The 12,090-nt window shown below is 40.0% G+C and overlaps 1 protein-coding gene across 5 annotated transcripts in view; it reads left to right on the plus strand.

Moving 5' to 3' along the window:
• cadm2b (cell adhesion molecule 2b) overlaps window positions 1-12,090 on the plus strand; it is a 221,380-nt gene that overhangs the window by 163,307 nt on the left and 45,983 nt on the right. For all 5 annotated transcript variants that reach the window (XM_066678964.1, XM_066678948.1, XM_066678973.1 and 2 more), the window contains exon 3: window positions 595-744. In XM_066678964.1, the coding sequence (XP_066535061.1) occupies window positions 595-744 (150 nt within the window). The remainder of the gene's footprint in view (window positions 1-594; window positions 745-12,090) is intronic.

The following is a 12,090-nucleotide window of genomic DNA, read 5'->3' on the forward strand; positions in this document are numbered from 1 at the left end:
AACATCACTCAGGTGCTCACGGCTGAATGCAGTCAAATTCTCATAGACATGTTCCAACATCTAGTCTGAGGTTGTTACTGCAGTAGGAGCAGACAAGGTACCTATTAGTACCCTTGATTTCAGAGGAAATGTTTGCCATAGCGTGTGAATGTGTGATTTCCTTCCATCAGGCATCAGAAAAAAAGTCTCTCCACACAAGGTGCTGTGGCCTAAAGTGAACCAGTGTGAAGCAGCGTGGTGAATGGTGGACACTTTCTGTGACTCATTCATCATGGTTTATTCACAGGCATCTCACCAGTGCTGGCTTTTATCAGGCTCTCGCTCTCTCTCTCTCTCTCTCTCTCTCTCTCTCTCTCTCTCTCACACACACACACACACACACTTCACCTTCATCACCACAGGGAACACAGACGCTCATAATTTGCTGGTGCTTCTAATTTGCTGAGATACATTTAACAGCAGATTCAAAGCCAGATTGTTATGGGCTATAAAGTCTAAGTTATTACATGCACTGCATGTCAGTGGTCACCGTGGTTAATTTATGACCTCCCTCTCCCTCCTTTTCCTCCTCCTCCCCTTCTTGTCCCACCACAGGCAGCCAGGGGCAGTTCCCTGTCACCCAGAATGTGACGGTAGTGGAGGGGAGCACAGCCAACATGACCTGCCGCGTGGATTACAATGATAACACCTCCCTCCAGTGGTCAAACCCCGCACAGCAGACACTCTTCTTCGGGGACAAGAAAGGTCAGTGTGATGGACTCGTATCGAAAGCCTTTCTTCTGTGCACCTCAGTCTGAATCTGGGCGAGGCAGCAGAGGACCTTTGAGTGAAACATCGTATAAATATGACAGACAGCCTATAGAAACATACAGACACTGTCCTAACATATCTGTTTTTTAAAAAACCTCTTGTATATGTGTTGGGTTCTGCATGAGCTGTAATTCTATTTAAATCTCTTCATATCCATAAACTGGAAACAGAAGTATAGAGTCATTCGAGGCTTTAAGGGTCTGCCCGCCAACTCCATTACTGTTATTTTTGGAGTAGCTCTCATTTTTACAAAGAAATCTGCTGGGATAGTTTTCCAGCCTCTGAAGGTCTTAGAAGTAGTTTTATTTCTGACACTTGCAGTAGTTTGGAGGTCTGAATCCTTGCTCAGTCAGTCTGTCTTTCAAAGAACACAAGCAGCTACAGGCACTCCTTTTCTCCCTAATGGTCCTTTACAACTACACATCCTTTCAGACCCATGTTGCTGAGTCATCTTCTCATAATGGACCTTTTTTATGTCTTAAGCAAGAGTGAAGCTCGGTTTTCCTCCTGTCTCTCAAAGAAGAAAGCTTTAAGTGCTGTTTCTTGGGTGGGAGCTGTTTCAGTGGTCTTATGGGTCTTGTATGGTTCTTAGGAGCTCCATTTACTTCTAATAATTTGTGGAACTTCAGTTTGTAAAAGTCCTGTTTCTCACTTTTTTTTTTCCTTTGGCTTATTCCTTTCTTATGAAAGTGAATTATCTTCCATCAGATTTCTTCAGAAATAGCCCCTGGAAATGAATAACTTGTACTTAATGGCTTTTTATTAAATGCTTGGGAATTAAATAAATGATGGCTGGTCTCTGACTTTTGCAGAGGAATTGCTTCAGTATATCTACTGCTATGCTCATATTACAAAACCACCCACGGCTGCCAATAATTGTTACATTATTGTAATTACTTCTGTGCCAATTAGCTGCCAAAGCAACTGCCATTAGGAAAATGGCAAAATGACTTCAAGAGGAGATTTAGGTTGGATTTAAAGGTGAGGTTCATGAGGAGCTTTTTGGGTCGTAGTGCCCTCTGGAAGCCAAGTGATTTATGCAAAACTACCCCAGGTCAAATGACATGTCTTTATGTCTTGTTAATATTCTGAGTGAAAATAGCATGAACCAAATATAATATGGCATTTTTCTGCTTATTTTACCTCACAGTTTATATAAAAGTATTTATATAAAATGCATTTATATAAAAGTAATAATAAAACATGGGGTTATCTCAATGCCAGCGTAAATTCAATGTATGATGTGAGGTCACAAAACATCATGACACATATCTCAGATTTAAACCATTTCTTGTGTGTCACCAGTGTGTCTTATGTTGTGTTCCTGAGAACTAGATTCATGATGTTTTCCATGATGCTGTGTACAGACATGGCTCAGTTGAACTAATCCTGTAGCGACACCTGCCACAGTTTTTTTATGAAAGTGGAGAACAGCAAGTTTGTGGCTGTGAAAGTCATTGAGGAGGAAAGTGAGAGGAATTCAGGCATCTATGTGCTCAGTACACAGTTCATTCAGGTAGGTATGTAAGTGAAAGTGGAGAAAGTAATATGGAGCGGGCTCTGGCTGGGCTGGGCTGTCAGAATCTGGGCTGTTTCTCTGAAAAAGAGCAGCTTCATTAGCCTGCTACAGGGTGCAGCACAAACACTGACATTTAAGGGTGTGTGTGTGCGCGTGTGAGAAAATGATTTCTCACATTTGAAAGCATGTATTGCCGCTCTCGTGTGCTCAGATCTTTGTTCCGCCGTGGGAAATATACCATTCCCACCGCTTTCCCCTTTGGTAGATAAGTGACAGCGGTGTATATTGGCAAAGTCTGCAGCTTTCAAATACCAGCGCTTCCCTCCTCAGCATCTTGCGAGGAAACAGCTTCCGCAGCCTGTCAGAGTTCTCTGACATATTTTTAATCTAAAGCTAAACTTGGCTGAGCATAACTCTGTGTGGCCTTTGAATGAATCCACCTCAGCGTTTCTTCAGAAGAATTCATAGAAATCACTTTTACTGAAAAGTCAGAGAAATCTGTGAATACCTGAGGTTAGGGGTAGCTACAGGTTTATATTCAACAAAACCACTGTTGTTCATCTTGTCATTCCTTCAAATCCGTGACTTTCAAGGATTTTCACCCAACTTTCCGTTTTCGACAGACGTACATGATCAATGAAGAACTGAATGAAGTTGAATCAGTCTGCTCAAGAAGGGTGTTCGAATTTAGCACAGTGTTCATCACGTCTTCTAAAATGGCTGACCACAGCACATTTGAAGTTTAAATGAAAAAATGAAGTTTAGCTCATTTTTATAGTTCACAGTGACACGTCTGTGCCACCTACAGCTGGGTGTCGTTTGAGTGTGTATTTACAGAAAATATATGAGTAACTATTGACTTCTAGTGTTAGCAATGTTAGCCTTGTAGCTTCTGTAAAGAAAAGTAAAGTAAAGTAAAGATGAATCATTTGCACACAAAACATGTTCTAGCTGATTGAATACATCTGGAGTAAGTTGGAAAATGTGAATATGAGATTTTTCGCCAAACTGCTAATGAGCAGCATGAGGTCAAGGGGACCAAAACGTCCCATGAAGAGAGGTCCTACCATTAGACAGATGTATGAAGAAATGTATCAGATGGTTTCTGTAATAGATCATTAGTCTTCATTACTTTGCTGGCCTTGAACTAGAGGTAATAGCACTTTCAGTGGCAGTGGTGTCAGCCAATGTCCACAGTTTGTATGTTGACTAGGTGCTAAATCTAATTTTAAGTTTGCAGTTAGCCTCTTTCATTTGCCCTCTGAGCCGTAGAAGGGCGTGAAGAGCACTCTCTCCTGAACCTCATCCACTTTGCATGTTCTTGGCACACTTTTCTCCAAAGCATATTAGTTATATATTATTTTTTTCCTTTTCTTTGTATTTTTAAGCATCCAGATGTGAGGGGTTGGCACGGCTAATGTGTTAGCCATGGGGGACAGTGAAATGGAGTCCAAGAGGATTCAAAACTAATGCTGACGCACACCAGAGGGGACGGGCGGCCTGGCAAAACTTCTACACTCTTTCAGCACAAAGCTATCTTGGCAAACTAACACGTACTTGCTGCTTCTTCGTAGACACAAGGACAGATCTGCTGTCTGTAAGGCGGTGTAAAAGTAGTCGCACTGTGATCTATACCACTGAGACATGCCGGCACATTGACCGTGCCAAAGACTGATTGAGACAACTGTGCTTTTCAGTGGTGGAATATGAGGGTAATTAAACGGACAGTAGAGGAGAGGAGCGGCTTGCAGCGTGTATTGATGTGGTGCAAGACACACAGGGACAAAAGAGATGCCATTTGTTGTGCTGGCATGCTCACAAGCCTACAGGCAGCAGAAACACACAACCTGCTGGGGCTGTCTTTTTGATACTTATTCTGTCACACACTTTGTGATTTATTTGGCTTTGTTTATCTCACTGATCACATGTGCCCTGCCAAAACGGACTCCTTTCTTCTGATGTATGCGTGTCGTTGTTGTTGTTCCTTCAAGTTCTGCTGATTTTTTTTTTTACTTTCCATGATGCTTTTTGTCTTTTTTGTGTGCTTTGGTACCCAATAAACGAATAGCTAACACTGTATACGCATAAAGTGATGAGGTATCTCAAATTTAAAACTTATAAGCTCTTTTGGCTGAAGACACATACAGCTCAAGTAAACAAACATTACTCACTGCTGCCCACTGTAGGTATCACAGAACCATTCCAAGTATAGCTTTTAACATTTTCACAAGACCCAAATCTTGTCTCAGTAAATGTTTTTAATGTTTTTATATGTATTGCCTTCACCCAATGAAAAAAAAAAACACTAACACTAAACCTAGCTGGTTTCATATCCTGTGTGCTGCATAAGATAAAAAAAAAACTGTAGAAAAAATATTATGTTTTGTGTGTCTAGACCAAAATGTATGATGTGGTAAATAATGTAAACGGCATCGTTTAAAGCTATATTCTCTGAGGGACCAAAGTGCGTTAGTCAGCAGCAGCAGGCTGGAGTGTTGAGCTGCCCCTGAGGTACACTGACCGATAAAAGAGTCCATTCTTATAGAGAGGTAGAGGGAATGCAAAAGGACAAAATGGCCACAATTAGGCTTGCTGAATGAACCTGAAAGATCACTGAACTGAAGTGGCCCCAAGACTGTATTGTTTGGTCTGATGTGATCTGCAGATACTGCACCTCGCCTGTTTTAAAACTGTGTATTTACTGCTTTTTTCAGAAAATTGTAACAGTTGTTTTAGTACACATTTTAGTTATTAACGCATGCAGAATATAGCTGTTCCATTTGATAAAATACAGTCTCTATTTTCTTTCAGAAACATTGCCAGATATTTTAATTTGCTCTTAGCAGATCCTGTTTGTTTGGAAAGCAGTAGCAACACAGAAATAACATGAATTCCAGTGAAAATGAAAACAGACCTTCGTCCTGTGCTGCCAACCTGTCATCCCATGTTATAAGAGTGCAATTAAAATTAGTGGAAGCCCCATTAAGATGGCAGTTCTTTGTGTCTTATATTTATATCAATAATTAGTAGATGCATTACCATCCTTGGTTTTGTATTCATTCCATTCATTGGCTTTTTTTCCCCTTTTCTCTCTTTTTCATATGCACAGTATTAGTTCATCTGGAATGGAACACACATTAGTCAACAGCAGGCTGTTTAATCCCCCTTCATCATAATTACCTTTCTACCCAGTAGTGCTCCTGGGGCATGACATCGTCACATCAACCTCCATAGGTAGAATAATGGAACTCATACAGTGCACAGGGTTCAAGTGTATAATTGGCTTTGGTTATATTTACAGTTTTGCCACCAAAGTAACATCTGCTTAAATCTTACAGTTTCACTGTGCTGTGAATGTCTGCAGCAGGGGTGCTAAATGGAGCTTTTAGTGGTCTTTTCACACCACAAAGTTTACAATCAACTTCACACACAATCTAGCTACTCCCAGAGGTCAGGAACAAATCAGCAATAGTGGTTAGGATGAGAGAGTTGGAAGTCATTTTAATTTAAGCGTAGAATTTAAGGGTTTCCTAGCACACGGTTGGACAATAACAGACCACAGTATGCAAGCTACCTGCCAAGACTTGAAAGGCCCATATTCTGTTTTTTTTTTTCCTAATTTCCCTTTTTGTTTTTCACTCAAGGCTCTATTTACAATGTTAGTATTCTTTTATGTTCCAGAAACAGCCCATTTACCAACGTCTCTTTGGCCTGAAAATCGAAACTGGCATATTTTGCTACTACTTCTTAAAAGGATTGTATCTTACTGGGGCTGATGGATCAATTTCTTCCTATTGGATACTGCTTTGAAGACTGTTTTCAGAAAGTCCCATGTGCTGTGAGACCACTCATAGATTCTCTCTCTCTCAAACAAGCCTCGACATAAGCTTTAGGTGAGATTTATATTTCACTTGCTTCAAATAAACATTAAGTGGAAGAAATTACCTTCTGAGAAATGTGCTGAATTCATACGTCTGACTGATCCAGAGCTTTGCTCATGGAAACTCGAATGCGTGTTTGTTGAAAAGTAGCAGAGCATTCCATCCACGTTTATGTTTTTGATCATGTGCACTTATCCTCTGCAGGTTCATTTTATAATGGATTGAGCTGCTTGAGCTGCCCTTCACTGGACGGAATGTAATGAATTTACACTGATCAGACATAATATAAAAGTGACCTCCTTCTGCACTCATTTGCTCTGTCCCATTTCTTCCCTAAGCCTCAAGGCCTTCCTTGAAGTGTGTATTTTGAGTCAGCAAAAGGGGCTCAAATGGTCAGAGAGTTGGTGCCTTTCTGATGAATACATCTGTAAATTTATTACACAAAAATGGAGGTGCCTGGACATATCTACATTACATTGTTTATCAATTGGAAGTTTAGATAGAAATGTAAGTCTAAATTTTCAAAATTCCTAATGACTGATTCCATATATAGTACCAGCCAAATGTTTGGACATCTTCTCACTCAATGTTTTTTCTTTTTTTTCTATTATTTTCTACATTGTAAATGAATGTGGAAAACTATGAAGGAACACATTTGAATTTATGTAGCCACCAAAAAACTGTTAAACAAACCAGAATATGTTTTATACTTTAGATACTTTAGAATATGTTAGATACTTTAGTAGCCACCTTCTGCTTCTGCTGACAGCTTTGCACACTCTCAGCGTTCTCTCAATCAGCTTCATGAGGTCGTCACCTGGAACGATTTTCAGTGAACAGCTGTGGCGTTGTCGAGAGTTAATTTGCAGAACTGCTCACCGTCTTAATGTGTTTGAGACCATAATATGGGGTGTACAGAGGTAGGGGCTGGTACATAGATCTGTGCAGTGAATAGACCTATTCCACCAATGACTAATGAGAAGAGGTGTCCAGACTATAGACTGGTACATATATATATTACATTTTGTTAATAATATATTAAGATGCTCTCGTTTCCATCATGATCTTAAGTTTCTTGAAAGTCATTTCAATACAATATACAGTCTTCAGCTTTGTACACTTCCTCCAAGGATGACGTTGGCTAGACATGTTTTGGCTGGTGGACTGCTCACACCAACACAGAGATGTTTAAATAATCCAGCAGCTCTGCTGTATCAGATCCATCCATACCAGCACATCACAAACTGTCTCTATAACTATGTCATTGCCTCTGAGAATGATCCAACACCCAAATCATACCTGCTCTGTGGTGGTCCTGTGGTGGTCCTAGCCTTTGAGGAACATGGTGAAACTGGGTTAAAATAATTATAACTCAACAATTCATATGACCAGTGTAGCTGACCAAATAAACAATGACTGTATAAAGAAGAAGATGATTTTAATGTCTTAAGTGACCAAATTGCCTATTTTTGTTTAAACACAGCTCAAAATGAAATTACAAATCACTGCTTTCTAATTTGATTTGCATTTTGCATGTTGTTGTAAAGTTAAGAAAATGACTGACATCCCTGAAGACAGAGGGCTGACTCTATCACAGTGTGGATATAAATACAGGTCATGATACACTGGGAATATGTGGCTAACCGCTAATTGACACTCTTTTTTTATGTATCTCACACCTTGTTCTGTTCCCTTCATTTAAGAGTGTCCATTTAGTCATTCCAGAGAAGCAAATACTGTACACTGAACATGAAAGATCTCTGACCATTGTATAAAAATCTGTAGCTCTTAAGGACACTGCTTAACACTGTGCTTGCGTTCTACACACAATAACTGTGATTTTTTTAAAGAACAGCAATAATTTTATTTCATTCAGAGGTTTGGAACATTAGTGATGTCAGGTACTGATTTTGGAAAAACACAAACACTACTCAGATTATTTAGTAATATTTAGTCTTATGTATGTCTTCCTCAGAGCATGTGTTTCTACCGAGGTTTATAAGCTGTGCCTGTGCACTTCCATCCATCCGTCCATCCATCTGACAGCTAAACCAAGCACTTAAGTTGCTCCCCAAAATAATTCTGTTAGTGTACTCTGCTCGAGCCTCTTTGGAACATTTTGTTTTTGTGGAAAAATATACACTGTTCCAGCAGGCCTCAACCTGAGTGTAAGTACATGCCCCCTGGAGCAAGAGAACTGGCAGCAGTAGCTGGTGTTTCATCAAGCTGAATACATGGAGGATTTGCTCAGAAGAGTTCATGCGCCTGCCTGAGTAGAGTGGGCAGAACTTGTCACATTGTGTTTATGTAATTAATCCGCATAAATACTGCTCAAATAATTCATCAGTGCATTATTTATTTGTTTGTGTGGAAAAGTGGTGGGCCTTGGATGACCTCTTTTACTAGTGGGAAATTTTTTTTGTCTTACAGTAAATATAGAAGTCTAACAAAATGCTATTGTTTCAGTCCTGTCATCGTCATGACGGCCTTAAAAGGGAAGAAGAATGTAAAATGACTCAGCAGTCTCTCACCATTATGTGGAATAGACATGCTATTATGATTCTTGCTTGTCATACAGGCCGGGTAATTTAATGTGTTTTTTAAATGGATGTGTGAGTGGGATATAAAGTTATTATTTTTTAAATTTGTTTAGCCAGGTTTGTCCAATTGTGAGTGCAAGTAAAGATCGCAGTGAGGGGGAGCCTAAAAGGAATTAGTATTACAGCATTCTTCGCTTAACAAACAGCTCTTCAATTTTAAAAAGGCACAACACACACGCTCGCTCCTTGGCCTTGTGGGGGAAAAAAAGAAAAAGAGTATTGGATTAAGATGTGCTTTTTAAAATCAACATTTAAATCAACATTTCTGTGCTTTATATTGTCTTTATATATGTCTTTTCTTGCCTGGTGCTGGCTGCTTCCCAGTTCTCTCCAGTCTAACTTTTAAATATGAAAGAAGTGACATTACCATCAGACTAAGAATTGTGGAGATTTTATAATTTAAACACACTCACCTTGTGCGAGTGAGCAGTTCTGATGACGAAGAAGACTCTTTACCAACGACTCATCTGAGTATCTCCAATCACAGCACACATGTTTCACCAGGTAAATGAACACAGTGTGGGCTGAGATATATGAGACATGAGTAAAAACATATAGGAGCAGTGAGCTGAAATAATTAAACTGACCAAAAAACATTGACAGCGATGGAGGAGAAATAAGAGAACTGAGCAAACACAAGAGCAGAGAAAAGAACAGGAGCTGAAACTCCTTGACCTTTGTGGTATTTTGACCAAAGCTTTTCACAGAACACAGAGAACTGGAAAAGAGGTTTAATGTGCTACTTCTAAACTTCTCTTTATTACCCCTAAGATTTCCAGTATCAATTTGTCTTAATATTTTGAATGCGTATTATTTTGTTGCAATTCAAGTAATTGTGCAATTCAAGTATAAACCAGTTCCATGAAGTGCTCCATGTATAAAATTGACAGTACACTAGTGGATTCTGTCAGACCACTGAGGCTGGATGAAAATCCACCCAGTTCATTTTGTTTGCAGTGATGTAAACATAATTTTGAAAGCTAATTATTGAAGAAAATTATTTCAGCCAGCCCAAATAGGCTTATTTATGAAATGTGACCATGATAACGGTACATATCAATGTGTTCTTTGGAGATTTAGCTTTAAGTTAGCAAACTAGTCTCATAGAAACCCTGAAATTGAAGCCGTGCAAAGAGAAATGATAAATTACTACACCCATAATTTCCAATTCTCATTCTTTTACAGCCACACACACACACAGAGGCCGAACCCTAGACTAGATCACTCTCTTTCACTGCCATGTCATCCCTCCAGCCTTGATATCACTTGTGTGGGTGAGGCAACACCTACGCAGGGTCTAAATCTGACAACAGCCCACTAAGCAAAGTGCCAGTTTCAACGTGGAAATTCAGGAGGTGTGTGTGTGTGTGTGTAACTTCCTGTGGGGGTGCTCTTCCTTGTTAAAGCTTGTGCTAAAACAGATCTGCCTAGCTACAAGCCTCTTTGTCCATGCCGCTTTGCCCGATGCAGACGCAGATAAAGTACACTTTCAGGCCCACTCCATTCTTATGCATTATGTATTAGAGGCTTATCCATACTGCACTGTCTGCACACTGCCTGCGACATGGCATTCCACCACTATGGTGGATGTACCACAAAAGCGCTCCCATCCATCTTCCCTTAAAGCCATTAGTGGGGCGACCACTGAAAGAAGAACCATGATGATGAGTTACCACCGTGAAAAAAATCAATGCGTGCCATATGTCTCCCTTAGTGCTCCACCATTAATGCACAGCCAACTTTATGATTCATCACAGCACACAAGAACAAATTAGAACATTGCGCAACACAACCCAACACATGATTTACTGATTCGTCTGCTCCTGTCCTGTTTGTGGCAAAACAACACCTGCGAAACATTTCTGAAATCCATTTCGCACTTCCTAATGAGAGATGTAAGCTCTATTTATTGCTGTGTGTAATAGGTGTTGAATAATTGATGAGCAATTTTTCGATGAAATATGAGCCTGATAATGGAGGGATGTCGCTGTAAATGCATATGAATGCTCATTTTCCTCCTTAAGACCTTGTAATGTAAAAGGTCTGAGATGTAGAATGGCTTTTGTGTTTTTTATGGAGCACCGGACTGCAGGAGAAGACGAGTCCCTGCCCCTTTTCTCTCAGCATCAATCATGGTCTTTTTGATGAGCGCTGTGATAAACGTTCAAAATGCCACTGTGTAAAAAGAGTGTAAAACTTAAATCTGTCCCAGGAATGCGGGTAGAGTTTGGCTGTGTGTGTAATTTAGTAAATTAAACAAAATATACAGTGCTTTTGTTTCTCATTCCTGAACATTCAAGCACCACTGAATTTAACTGACTTTATGAAACTTCCTTAACTGCTTGATTTTCTTACTTTTACCTAATCTGTACACCATGCAAAATCAATGCAAACAGTTGGGAAGTGAAACTCTCTGTATAAAAATAAATAAAAGAAACAGTCCAAAAACACACGTTGGTAGGTGGATTGGCGACTCTAAGTGTCCTTAGTGTCCATAAGGACCAAAGTGTCCGTAGGTGTGAGTGTGTGAGTGAATGTGTGACTGTGTGCGAATGACTGGCACACCCTCCAGGGTGTGTTCTCGCCTTGCACCCAGTAATTCTGGGTACACTCCAGACTCCAGAGATCAGATTGCCTAATGATCCATTTTGCTTATAAACCAGCCACAATATCAGAATAAATGTTTCTATAATAGCGTCATCATTTAAAGAAAAAAAAAAACTATATGGACCTCTCTAGAAGTGGCCCCACAAAATACCATATTAAATTCCCCTAAAAGCCTCTCATCCTTGTCTGTACACGTCACTGATACAGAGCAAGGTTTAGGCTTCTGCAGGGGAGTTTGGGTCGAGCCTCTTTGTTTTAAAAATGGACCTCCAGTGTTGATGCCTCCAATTTCTGACATTCATTAGGGGCATTCAGCTCAAACTGCAAAAGGTCAAATGCAGAGTGGGCGCTTAATTGGCCCAGGGCAATCAAAATGTTGTTATCTTCTAAATTACTGCATTAATGGACTCGTTAAATTGTTCATTAGCCAAGGAGATTCAGAACGGCACGGAGGGTGCATTAGGTTTTATGAGTGAAAATTCCATTACCATGCGCCATAACAATAAACACACAATGGTCTATTTAGGCTGCTGACAAGAATGCATTTACATCCCGCCTTAACGGTAATATACCTGGATCCACTCTTTCCTCCATATCACCTCCTCCTAGAGTCAGTGTTTGTCAGAGGAATCATCCTCGTGTGCATTTGTGTGTATTAGCAGTGGACTGGAAA

Source organism: Hoplias malabaricus, chromosome 1 (assembly GCF_029633855.1).
Source record: "Hoplias malabaricus isolate fHopMal1 chromosome 1, fHopMal1.hap1, whole genome shotgun sequence".
NCBI lineage: Eukaryota > Metazoa > Chordata > Actinopteri > Characiformes > Erythrinidae > Hoplias > Hoplias malabaricus.